Source organism: Belonocnema kinseyi, chromosome 3 (assembly GCF_010883055.1).
Source record: "Belonocnema kinseyi isolate 2016_QV_RU_SX_M_011 chromosome 3, B_treatae_v1, whole genome shotgun sequence".
Classification (NCBI taxonomy): domain Eukaryota; kingdom Metazoa; phylum Arthropoda; class Insecta; order Hymenoptera; family Cynipidae; genus Belonocnema; species Belonocnema kinseyi.
Genome location: NC_046659.1, coordinates 71,322,374 through 71,334,123, shown reverse-complemented (window position 1 = coordinate 71,334,123; position 11,750 = coordinate 71,322,374). Strand labels below are relative to the sequence as shown.

Below are 11,750 nucleotides of genomic sequence, written 5' to 3'. Positions count from 1 at the left end.
TGCCAATTTAACTACTCTGGTTTTAGTTAAAAATGTATATTCTTTATTTGAAAATTATCTTTTGCTGTAAAATATTAATCTTCTTGGTGAAAAATGTATCTTCTCGTTTCTTAGTTTATTTTTTGAGTTGAGAACTTAACTATTTTGTTGAAAATTCGTTTTTTTTATAGTTAAACATTAATTTTTTTAACTGCAAATATAGCTTCCATTTTGTTCTCAAAATTTATCTTTTTTTGTTGAAAATTAAACTATTTTGTTTAAAATTCATATTTTTAAATCGAAAATTTAACGTTATTGTTCAAAATTCGTCTTTCTGGCAATAATATTTCACATTTTTTATGAATTTTCTTTTTTCATCTTATCGTAGAAATTGCATATTGTTTGGCTAAAAATGCAACTGCTTGGTTGAAAATTAATTTTTTTGTTCGAGTGTTTTCAACTATTTGGTTAAAAATTCATCTTTGGTTGAATTCAACTGTTTCTGGTTTCAAATTAAAATCTTTTTTTGTTGAAACATCAACTATTACATTTATCGTTGAAAATTCAACTACTTAGTTGAAAGTGGAACTGCTTTATTAAAACATCATATTTTTGGTTCATGATTTATCATTTTATTTCAAAACCCTTTCTTTTTGTTGAAAATTTACCTTTTTTGTTCGAAATTTTTTGAAAATAAATTTTTTAACTAAAAATTAACTTAATCATTTTATGGTTAAAAATTTAACTATTTTTTTGTAAATTCATTTTTTGGTCAAAAGTTAATTTTTTAAAACTGAAAATATAACTATTCTATTTTTGTTTAGACATTTATCTTTTCTCGATGAAGATTCGTGTTTCTTGTTAAAAAGCTGTCTTTTTTGAAAAAAAAATAATCTTCATGGTTAAAAATTCCTCTTTATGGTCGAAAATTGAACTATATATTTTGTAAATTATTTAACTTTTTTGGTGGAAAACTAATTTTTTTTTCAACTTCAAATTGAATTATTTCGTGTTTGGGTTGAAAATTTAACTGATTGGTTGAAAATGTGTCTTTTATTATAAAACATTAATTTTCTTGGTGAATAAATTCACCTTTTTGTTTGGCATTTAATTTCTTTAGTTGAAAATTTATTTATTTTCTTGATAATTCGTATTCGTTCGATTTTGTGTTAAAAATGTATCTTTTTTAGTTGAAAATTTGTCTTTTTTGGTAGAAAATTAATCTTCTTGATTAAAAATTGACTTTTGTTGTTAAAGATTCCTAATTTTTGTTGAAAATTCATTAGATTGGTTATTTTCTTGAAAATTTATCTTTTTGGTTGAACATTAATTTCTTTGGTTGAAAATTGAACCTGAAAGAAAAATTAATTATGGTCGAGACAAATGAAAAATTGTCCAGGGAAAGTTAGGGAATTTCGAAATAGGTATTTTTTTCAAACCTGTTTTTAAATAACACTTGTATTTGTGACCTGTATTTATATTCATGAAATTGTTATTATTCTGAAATTCAGTTTTTGAATATTTTAATTCCTAATTCTTAATTCTTGAATATTTTGAATCGTTTAATTTGTGGATCTTCAAGGTACTTTTATTTTGTAGTTTAAAATATTACATTTTTTTCATTAGGTAACAAAAATAAATGTTTAAAATCTTTCTTTTACAAAATAACGTTTTCAATTCTTATATAGGGTTTATAGTTAATTGGATAGATTTTCGGTACCAAGTTATTTGTTAAACATTTATAATGTGTGAAAATAAGCAAAATCAGTTGTTTCATAATTCACCATCGAGTAAATAACTTACATATAAATATTAAAGTTAAACCTCTTCATTAACACATGCTAATTTATCTTTGATTATTTAAAAATAAACCTTGTAGTCGTACTTTTATAGTTTTGGCTAGTAAAGAGCAATAAAAAATGAGAAATAAAAAAGTGGTTTAATTAATAATTTTTCCGAAATGTGCAAAAAAAATCGAATTAAAAATCTTTACTAATTTGGAAATTCTCGACATTATAAAATATCCAACACAAAGAAATTTCCAAATGAAAAAAAAAGAAATTGTTAAATAATAAACTAAAATATTTTTAATTGAAGAAAATATTTTATTTATTATTTTATTAATCATTTTTAAAAATAATGTATTGATCGTTTAAATTCCGGAATGTTATAACTTGGAAATTATTTATTATCGGAAATTCGATAATATTATAAACTTTAAGGAATTTTATTATTTTAGAATTTCCCAATTCGAAAGTTTCAAATTTACGGAAATATTATAACAGATTATAATTTTGGATATTTTCTTTATCCGAAATTGCACAGTGCCAGGAATTTTATTTTTCGGGTTTTGATCTTCAGTTTTTCTAGGCCGAAAAATTAAATTAATTTCAGCATTTTCATTTTCATAGTACCAAAAATCTTTAAAATTAATTATAAAACCATTATTTTTGCATCTTAAAGAAAAAATTGTGAATTGCATATTTTAAATTTACATTTTTAACAAATAGGAAATAAAAAAAATAGAAATTTAAAAAACGAGCAGAAGATATTAAGGGTCGACTGAAAAATCTCGAAAAATAAAATTCCATACAGTTTATGATATTACGGAATTTGAAAATTCGTGACATTATAAAATATCCGACACTAGCAAATTTTCGAATCTAAAAAGAAATGTTTAAAAAATCAAATACTTTTACTTCATAAAAATATTGTTGATTTTATTTATTAATTATAATTATTACAATTATTACAATTTCTTAATTTTTTACATTCGGGAATTTGATAATTCGGAAATTTTTCTGACTTAGTAATTTTATAGTGTCGGGTATTTTATAATAACGGCAATTTTATTTAAAAAATTATCTATTACTGGGAATTCTCAAACTCAGTAATACTGAAAACTGTGGAGAATTATCTGAATTTTTTAAAAATTATTTTTCATGTTAACCATTAAACTTGTTTCTCTGGGCCTAAAAATTTAAATTAATTTATGCATTTTCCTTGACCTAATACCAACAATCTATCAAATAAATTATAAAACCGATGTCATCACTTAAGAATATTTATTTGCAATGGAAAGATTTTTTAAATTTGTTTTTGTGACATTTAAAAATTTGAAATAAAAAAAGTATAAAGAAAATCAGGGTATGAATTTTTTGGTAATTGAGTTATCAAAAGAATAAAAAGTTTTGTTTAAAAGCATAGAAAATAACCATGAGGGATCTGTTGGAATCAATTGGTACCTCAAAAAATTTGTATTCTCTGAAGTTTTTACAATAAAAAAGGGCTACAGTTGACTAATGCAGTTAGTGATTTAGAGACCCAAAAAATTTGCCAAATAAAAAAAGTCAATAACTTTAAATACAAAGTTTTTGAAGTTGAATCTTTGGCAATCTATATAAATAATATAATAGTTGGCAATTAATAATTTTATAAATTATTAAATAATTGGCAATCTATATAAATATAATGAAATCGATGATTGCAATATTTCAGATATACTTGGAACAATCTTTTAAAATATTAGACACAACATCATTTATTAAAAAATGTACAGATCATTGTTCAAATGAAGCCGACAGAAAATCGGCAGTCGATCAAGCATTACGGGACACTTTGCTCGACATTTTATCGAATAATTCATCAGGAAATGTTGATGCACTCGAATCCTACATTTCATTTTGCATCGAACTTTGTCGAAAGGATTTAGCAACAACGAGTGTTCCTGTAATGTTGCTAGGGGATATATTTGACACAATGACTTTAGATCGTTGCGAAAATCTCTTCACATTTGTGGAAAACAATGTTGTCGTTTGGAAAGAGGAAATGTTCTTTGGAGCGTGTAAAAATAATTTGCTGAGGATGTGCAATGATCTTCTAAGAAGGCTTTCTCGCTCTCAGCAAACTGTTTTCTGCGGACGAATTCTCCTCTTCTTGGCTAAATTCTTTCCATTCTCGGAGAGATCTGGATTGAATATCGTCAGCGAGTTTAATTTAGAAAATCATACAGAATTTGGAACCGAGAAATCCGAGGATGTCTTGGAACAAATGGACGAAGATGGCGACAAATCGGAGAACAAAATACCGATTGATTATAATCTTTACAGGAAATTTTGGGCATTGCAAGATTTTTTCCGGAATCCGAATCAGTGTTACAACAAAATGCACTGGAAGGTCTTTTCAGCGGTGAGGAACTACTTTATTTTTAATTTCGCATTTATCAATGAAAAGTGACGAACGAATTTTTAATTTCGATGAGTTTTTCAGCATGCTTCGAATGTATTGTCCGCCTTTGCATCTTTTAAATTGGAAGAACAGAGAAGTTGTCCTGCGGCTGTGAAAAGTGATTCCTCGATGGAGGTTACGCATAAGGAGACGCATTATTTTGCGAAGTATCTTACGAATCAAAAATTGCTAGAACTTCAGCTTTCTGACTCAAATTTTCGGAGATATGTGCTGCTTCAGTTTCTCATTTTGTTCCAGTATTTAAATAGTACGGTCAAATTCAAAGCGTAAGTTGATTCCGGGATTTATGTTATTTATGTGGAGATATGTAGGATTGTAAAAGATTCTTTGGAAACATTTTAAAGCTTAAAAGTTTCAAATATTAAGGCTATTAAGTTGAAAGTTGAAAATTAGCTATGGAAAATTCTTATTTATTTATCGTAGTCTTATGCATATAACCTTTTTTTCAGCTTTTTAATCACACCGGAAAATGAAATGCTTAATCTTTATCTAAACAAATCATATTATATCGGCAGAAAATAATTTTTACTAAAAAGATGGATTTTTAACGAAAGAAATGAATTCGTAATTAAAGTAGATGAACTTAAAACGAGAAGATTAAATTTCTATCAAAAAAAGATAAATTTTTAACTGAGAAAGGTCAATTTCCTTGCAAAAAAAATACCACAAATTTTTAAATTAAAAAACTACATTTTCAACAAAGTATTATAATTTTCAAAAGGAAAAAAAGAAATGATGTTTAACCAAAACAGATGCTTTTTGAAACACGAAGATTAATTTGATAATAAAAAAAGAACTTTTAACTGAAAACAGTCTAAAAAAATTTAAAACAATAGTTCAATCTTTGACGAAAAAATATATAAATTTTCAACTAGAAAAGCTAAATTTTAAATAAAAAATGATACATTTAAAATTTCAGTATTAAAAAAATGTTTTTTCAACCAAAAAGAATCGAATTTTCAATAAAGGTGTTGAATGATAAACCAAAAGAATGAATTTTTTTTACCAAAATATACGAATTTGTAAACAATAAGAATAATTTTGTACTAAAAAAGAAGAATTTTCAACTGAAAAAAAATTGTAAAAAAATCAAAAAAATTGTAAAATTTTCAACTTCAAAATGAATATTAAAACTAAAAAAATAAGTATATAATCAAAAATGTAATAGTTATATTTTTCGTTATAAAATTTTAATTTTCGATGGAAATAATGAATTTTCAATTGAAAAATATAATTTTTAACAAAAAATCAAACAGTTAAATTTTAAATTCGAGAATTTAATTTTGAACAAAAATAAAGCAATCGAATTCACGATATTCTACCAATGATATGGGTTTTTAACCATATGTCTACTTGAATTTGAATTATAAAAGATTAATTTTTAACAAAAAATGGAATTAATACATGTTCAGTAAAAAAATGAATAAAAAAGCAAAAAAAATAATTTTCAAACAAATAATTTTTCACCAAAAAGCCGGAAATTCAACTACAACAAAATTCGATTTCAACAAAAAAACAATGAATTTTTAATCAAGGAAAGTAATTTTCAAATAAATATTTTTCTAAAAAAAGACGAAATTTCAACTAAATTAATTTTTTTTAAATTATCTATAAAATAGGTGATTTTTCAACCAAGAAGAATAATTTTCTACTTAAGAAAATAAATTTTTAAATAAGAATATAATTTTTCGAGAAAAAAAAACCTTCCAACAAAATTGCTCAATTTTCAACTTTAGAAATGAATTTTAAGTTTAAGCAAAAATATTGAATCAAAAATCGACTAGTTTAATTTTTGTATAAAAAATTGAATTGTCAACAAAATCCACGAACTTTCAATCATATAGATGAATTTTTCAATTAAAAAGATCAATTTTTATCGGAAGATGAAACGTTCAATCTTTATCTAAAAACGTAATCTCAAGGTATATTAAAAAACGTTTTACAAAAAGGATGCATTTTCAACGAAAAAAATGAATTCTTGATTAAAATAAATGAATGTTTAAAAAATAATGTAGTGAAATAGTTTTTTGTCGATAGAATGATGACTTTTCATAGACTTATTTAAACTTAGTTTTATAGAAAGAGAATAAACATTTTGGTTAAAAATTCTTTTTTGTATGTTATTCTTATGTTAAAATATAATTTTTCCACTGAAACCTTGAACATAAAAATTTTTTTTTTCAGCTGAAAATTAAACTATTCCATTCCTGATTGAAAAATCTTTTTTAGTTGACACATTCAACTATCTGATTAAAATTTTTTTGTTAAATTCGAAATTTTTTAATTATTTTTTTATTGAAAATTTTACGATAGCATTCATGGTTGAAAATTTACCTATTTTATAGATGATTATTTTTCAAAATAATTTGGTTGAAATTTCGTCTTTTTTTAGAAAAATATTTATTTGAAAATAACTTTCATTGATTAAAAATTCATTGTTTTTTGGTTGAAATAGAATTTTGTTTTAGTTGAAATTTCGGCTTTTTGGTAAAAAATTATTTGTTTGAAAATTATTTTTTTTTGCTTTTTTATTAATTTTTTTCTGAACATGTATTAATTCCATTTTTTGTTAAAAATTTATCTTTTTTAATTCATTTTCAAGTATGTATATGGTTAACAATTATATTTTTCAGTTGAAAATTCATTATTTCCGTTGAAAATTAATTTTTTTAAACTAAAAATGTAACTATTACATTTTTGGTTAAACACTTATTTTTTAAATTTTAATATTCATTTTTAAGTTGAAAGTTTGACAATTGTGTTGATTTTTTGACATTTTTTTTCAGTTGAAAATTCTTCTTTTTGAGTAGAAAATTATTCTTCTTATTTGAAAATTCATCTATTTTTGGTAAAAAAACTCATTCTTTTGGCTGATCATTTAATACCTTCATTGAAAATTCGATTCTTCTTGGTTGAAAAAACATTTTTTTATACTGAAATTTTTTATTTATAATTTTTTATTCAAAATTTATCTTTTCCAGTTGAAAATTTATATATTTTTTTTCGTTAAAGATTGAACTATTGTGTTAAGTATTTTTATGCTTAAAAATCGACTATTTTTAGTTAAAAGTTCTTTTTTTATTATAAAATTATTCTTCGTGTTTCAAAAAGCATCTGTTTTGGATAAAAATTATTTATTTTGTCAGCTTGAAAATTCTAATATTTTGTTGAAAATGTATTTTTTAAATTAAACAATTTGTTGTTCTTTTTTGCAAGGAAATGGACCGTTCTCAGTTAAAAATTTATATTTTTTTGGTAGAAATTTATTCTTATTGTTTAAAGTTCATCTACTTTAATTACGAATTCATTTCTTTCGTTAAAAATCCATCTTTAGTAAAAATTCTTTTCTGTTTATATAATATGATTTGTTTAGATAAAGATTAAACATTCTATTTTCCGTTAAAAATGTTTCATTTTAGTAAAAAATTCTATTATATGGTGGAAATATTTTCCTCTTCGCAACAAATGTTACAAAAAAATCTTTTTTGTTTGTCAATTCGTCTTTTTTGGTAGAAAAGTGATCTTTTTCGGTTAAAAATGCAACTGTTGGGTTGAAAATTAATATTTTTTAATTGAGGATTCAACCATTTTGTTGAAAGTTAAAGTACTTTATTAAAAAATGATTTTTTTTGCTGAGGATTCATAATTTCAGTTGAAAATTCACCTCTTTTTGAATGTAGCCAATTTGTTTAGAAATTCGCTTTGTTCAAAATTATGTCTTTTTACGGAAATTTTAATGATTATAGTTGGAGATTCATGGTATAAGTTTAAAGATGATCCTTTGGTTCAAAATGTAACTGCTTTTTAAATAATTCGTTTTGTTGTTAAAAATTACTTTCTATGAATGAAAATTTAATTAATCCAGCTTTAGGTTCATTATACTTTGATTGAAAATCTTCTCGTTAGAATATGTATCTATTTAGCCAAAAATATAACTATTTGTTAAAAAAATAACATTTTTGTTCAATATTTATATTTTCAACTATTTTCTTCAATATTCACATTTTTGCTTTGAAAATTCATTCCCTTCGGTAGAAATTTCAGCTAAAATCTTAAATGCAACTTTTTGATTGACAATTTATCTATTTTGGTTAAGGATTTAATAATTATTTTGAAAATTCGTTTTTTTTTTTTTTGAAAATGAAACTACTTGGTTAAAAGTTGAACTAATTTGTTAAAAATTAATTTTTTTGTTCGAAGAATCGTCATTTTTAGTTGACAATTTATCTCTTAGTTTGGAAATGCAAATACATATTTGGTTTAAAAATTAGTTTTTTTTTGCTTTTTTAAAAATTATTTTATTTTACTGAACATTTAATTATTCCATTCAAAGATTCACCATATAAGTTAAAAGTTCATCGTTTTTCTTTTTGTTGAAAATAAAATTTTTGACTAAAAATTCAAATAGTCCAGTTTAAGATTCATCATATAATTTTAAAATTTATTTCTTTGGTTGAAAATGTCACTTGCTTGTTGAAAAATTGTCGTTTTTGGTAGAAAAAAATCTTCTTGGTAGAAAATTGATCTGTTTGGTTCAAAATTGATTTTTTACCAAGTTCGTATTTTGTCATGAAAATTCAATAATTTGGCGGAAATTGTTGTTAATTCTGAACTGAAAAATCGCTTCTGGTTGAAAATTTAATTCTTTTGTTCAATATTCATATTTTTTGTTTGAACATGCATCTCTTTGGTAGTAATTTCATATAAATTCTTAAATGCAATATTTTTATTGAAAATTAGTCTGTTTTGGTTGAAGATTTAATTGACAATTTGTATTTTTTGTTTGAAAATTAAACTGCTGCGTTAAAAGTTGAACTAATTTGTTAAAAATTAATATTTTTATTGGAAGATTCATCATTTTAGTTAGACGATTCATTTCTAAGTTTGAAAATGTAACTATTTCGTTTAAAAATCACTTCATTTTACTGAAAAATTAATTATTTCTGATAAAGATTCATCATATAAGTTGAAAATTTATCCCTTTGGTTGAAAACGTATCTATTTTATTGAAAATTGTTATTTTTTTGTTAAAAATACTTTTTTTACTTAAATTTTTAGGTCTTTTTGGTAGGAAATTAATCTTGGTACGAAATTAATATGTTTTGTTCAACATTTTTGTTATTTTTGAATGAAAAATCTTTTTTTGGTTGAAAATTTAACTATTTTGTTAAATATTTATCTTTTTGGTTTAAAAGTTTATCTCTTTTCGTATACATTTATTCTTTTTTGATTAAAAATCCAACTATTTTGTTGAAAATTTATCTCTTTTGGTAAAAAAGTATTTATTTTTTAACTTACAAATGTAATTTTTCGGCTTAATCAATTAAAAAAATTTATGTATAGCAAAAATGTATTCACTGATGTATCAGATGAAATTTATGAATGAGAATTTATGTTTTTTTAATTGAAAATTCAATTTTTTTTAAAGATGAACTACTTTGTTAAAAGAATAATTTTGATTGTTGACGATTCATCATTTTAATTGTTAATTTATCTCTTCGGTTGGAAATGCAACTTTTTTTTATTAAACGTTCAACTATTTTGTTGAAAATTCGTCTTTTTTTGCAAAAAATTAATCTTCTTGCTTGAAAATTGATGTTTTGTGTTGAAAATTTAACTATTTTATTAAAAATCTAATATTTTTACCTAAATTGTTAGGAGTTTAAGGGGTTTCAAAGTGAAATTAATATATTGTGAAACTTTCGTAAGTTTTTGAAACTTTGGTCTAATGAAACGTTTCATTGTTTTAGTGAAAAGTTTCATTGACTTACATTTCTAGAGATATGAAGGAGTTTCTATCCTACCTGGAAAACCTGGAATTGTCAGAATTTTTAAATGCCTGGAAAAACCTAGACAGAAATCTGTCAAAGCTTTCTAAATTAATCATATGAATTGAACTCATAGAAACTGAAAAAGCATTTTTTATAATTAACTCATCTTTTTTGGTTGCAAATTTAATTTTTTAGTTGACGTTTAAACTCGTGTTAAAAATTCATTTTCTTTGGTTGAAGATTCATAATTTTAATTGCAAATTCATTTTATTTTGTCGACAATTAATTTTTTTAACTGAAAATTTAACTAATCTATTTGTATATTCCATCATTTTACTTGAAAATTCATCTACTTTGTTGAAAATTCATTTTTTCAACTGAAAATGAGCTCATTCAATTTTGGGTTGAACATTTTTCTTTTTTAGTTGAAAATTAATTATGTTGATTTTAAAGTCAACTTTTTAAAATTGAAAATGCAGTTGATTTATTGAAAATTAATTTGATTTAATTTTTGTTTAGTTTTCAAGGTTGGTTGTTTTAGTTAAAAATGCATCAGTTTGTTTAAAAATTGAACTATTTTTTTGGAAATTTTTCGTTTTTGTTTGATATTCAACAACTCCAGTTTAAGATTCATCATTTTATTAGAAAATTTATCAGTTTGGGTGAAAATTAAATTTTTTTATTAAAAATTCGGTTTTATATTTGGGTGAAAGTTAATCTTTTGAACTGATAATTGGACTTTTCAATTTTTTGTTGAAAAATGTTCTTTTTGGTTGAAAATTCATCTGTTTTCGGTAGAAATATAATTTTTTTGATTCGCAATTCAACTATTTGGTTAAGAATTCATCTATCTTGATGAAAATCAGCCTCCTTGCCTTTACAAACTTTTAAAAATGTGTTAATAAAACTGTTTATTTATATAATTATTGTGAAAATGGCACTGTAAATAAAAGAAAAATGGAAGACGTTGAGATTATTTTTTTTAATTCTTCAAGATTTACCAATTTTTTTAGGCAAACTAAATGTTGCCAGGGTGCGAAAAAAAGTTCTTAAAATTCATAAGAAAATTTTAAATTTCTAAAAAGGCTTTGAAAGATTTTAAAGCAAAATTTTCAAATTTTACAATATTACATAATTTTAGAAAAAATGTGATTAAGTTTGAGAGATATTCAAAAGTTTTGAAACAATTCAAAAATAATTAAAACTTGTAAAGTTTTTTTTCTAAATTTTGTATAGTTCAACGAAAATGAAAGCTATTTTTTCAGGAAGATTTCAAAAATGGTCAAAGAAGAAGCTGAAAAATTTTAAGGCAAATTAAAAATTTTGCAGAATAAATTAAAAACGCAGGAAAAATTTGAATTTTTAATAATTTTTTATTTTGAAACATTAATTATAAGAGATAATTGAAAAAGGATTTTATACATAACAAATGACTTTCTAAAAGTTCTAAAAATAGTTTAGAAGATTTTAAAACAAAATGTGTTAATTCGTTGAAATTGCAAAATAAAAACTAACAAAAAAATGCTGGGGAAATTTAGAAGATTGTAAAGTAATTTTTTTTAATTTGGAATGATATTTGAAAATTTTGAGAAAAATTCGTGTCAGTTAAAAATATTTTCAGGAATTTAAGACGTTTTAAATAGATTACAAATATTTTAAAACTATGAAACATTTTCGAAAATTTATCAAATATTTCTTGATTTCTTCCCAGCTTCTAAAAGTTCTAAACATCTTTCAAAAGGACTAGAATTT

The 11,750-nt window shown here is 22.9% G+C and overlaps 1 protein-coding gene across 2 annotated transcripts in view; it reads left to right on the top strand.

The window, feature by feature from the left end:
• LOC117169145 (THO complex subunit 1) overlaps positions 1-11,750 on the top strand; it is a 33,310-nt gene that overhangs the window by 1,536 nt on the left and 20,024 nt on the right. For both annotated transcript variants that reach the window (XM_033355345.1, XM_033355344.1), the window contains exons 2-3: positions 3,478-4,167; positions 4,249-4,493. In XM_033355345.1, the coding sequence (XP_033211236.1) occupies positions 3,478-4,167; positions 4,249-4,493 (935 nt within the window). The remainder of the gene's footprint in view (positions 1-3,477; positions 4,168-4,248; positions 4,494-11,750) is intronic.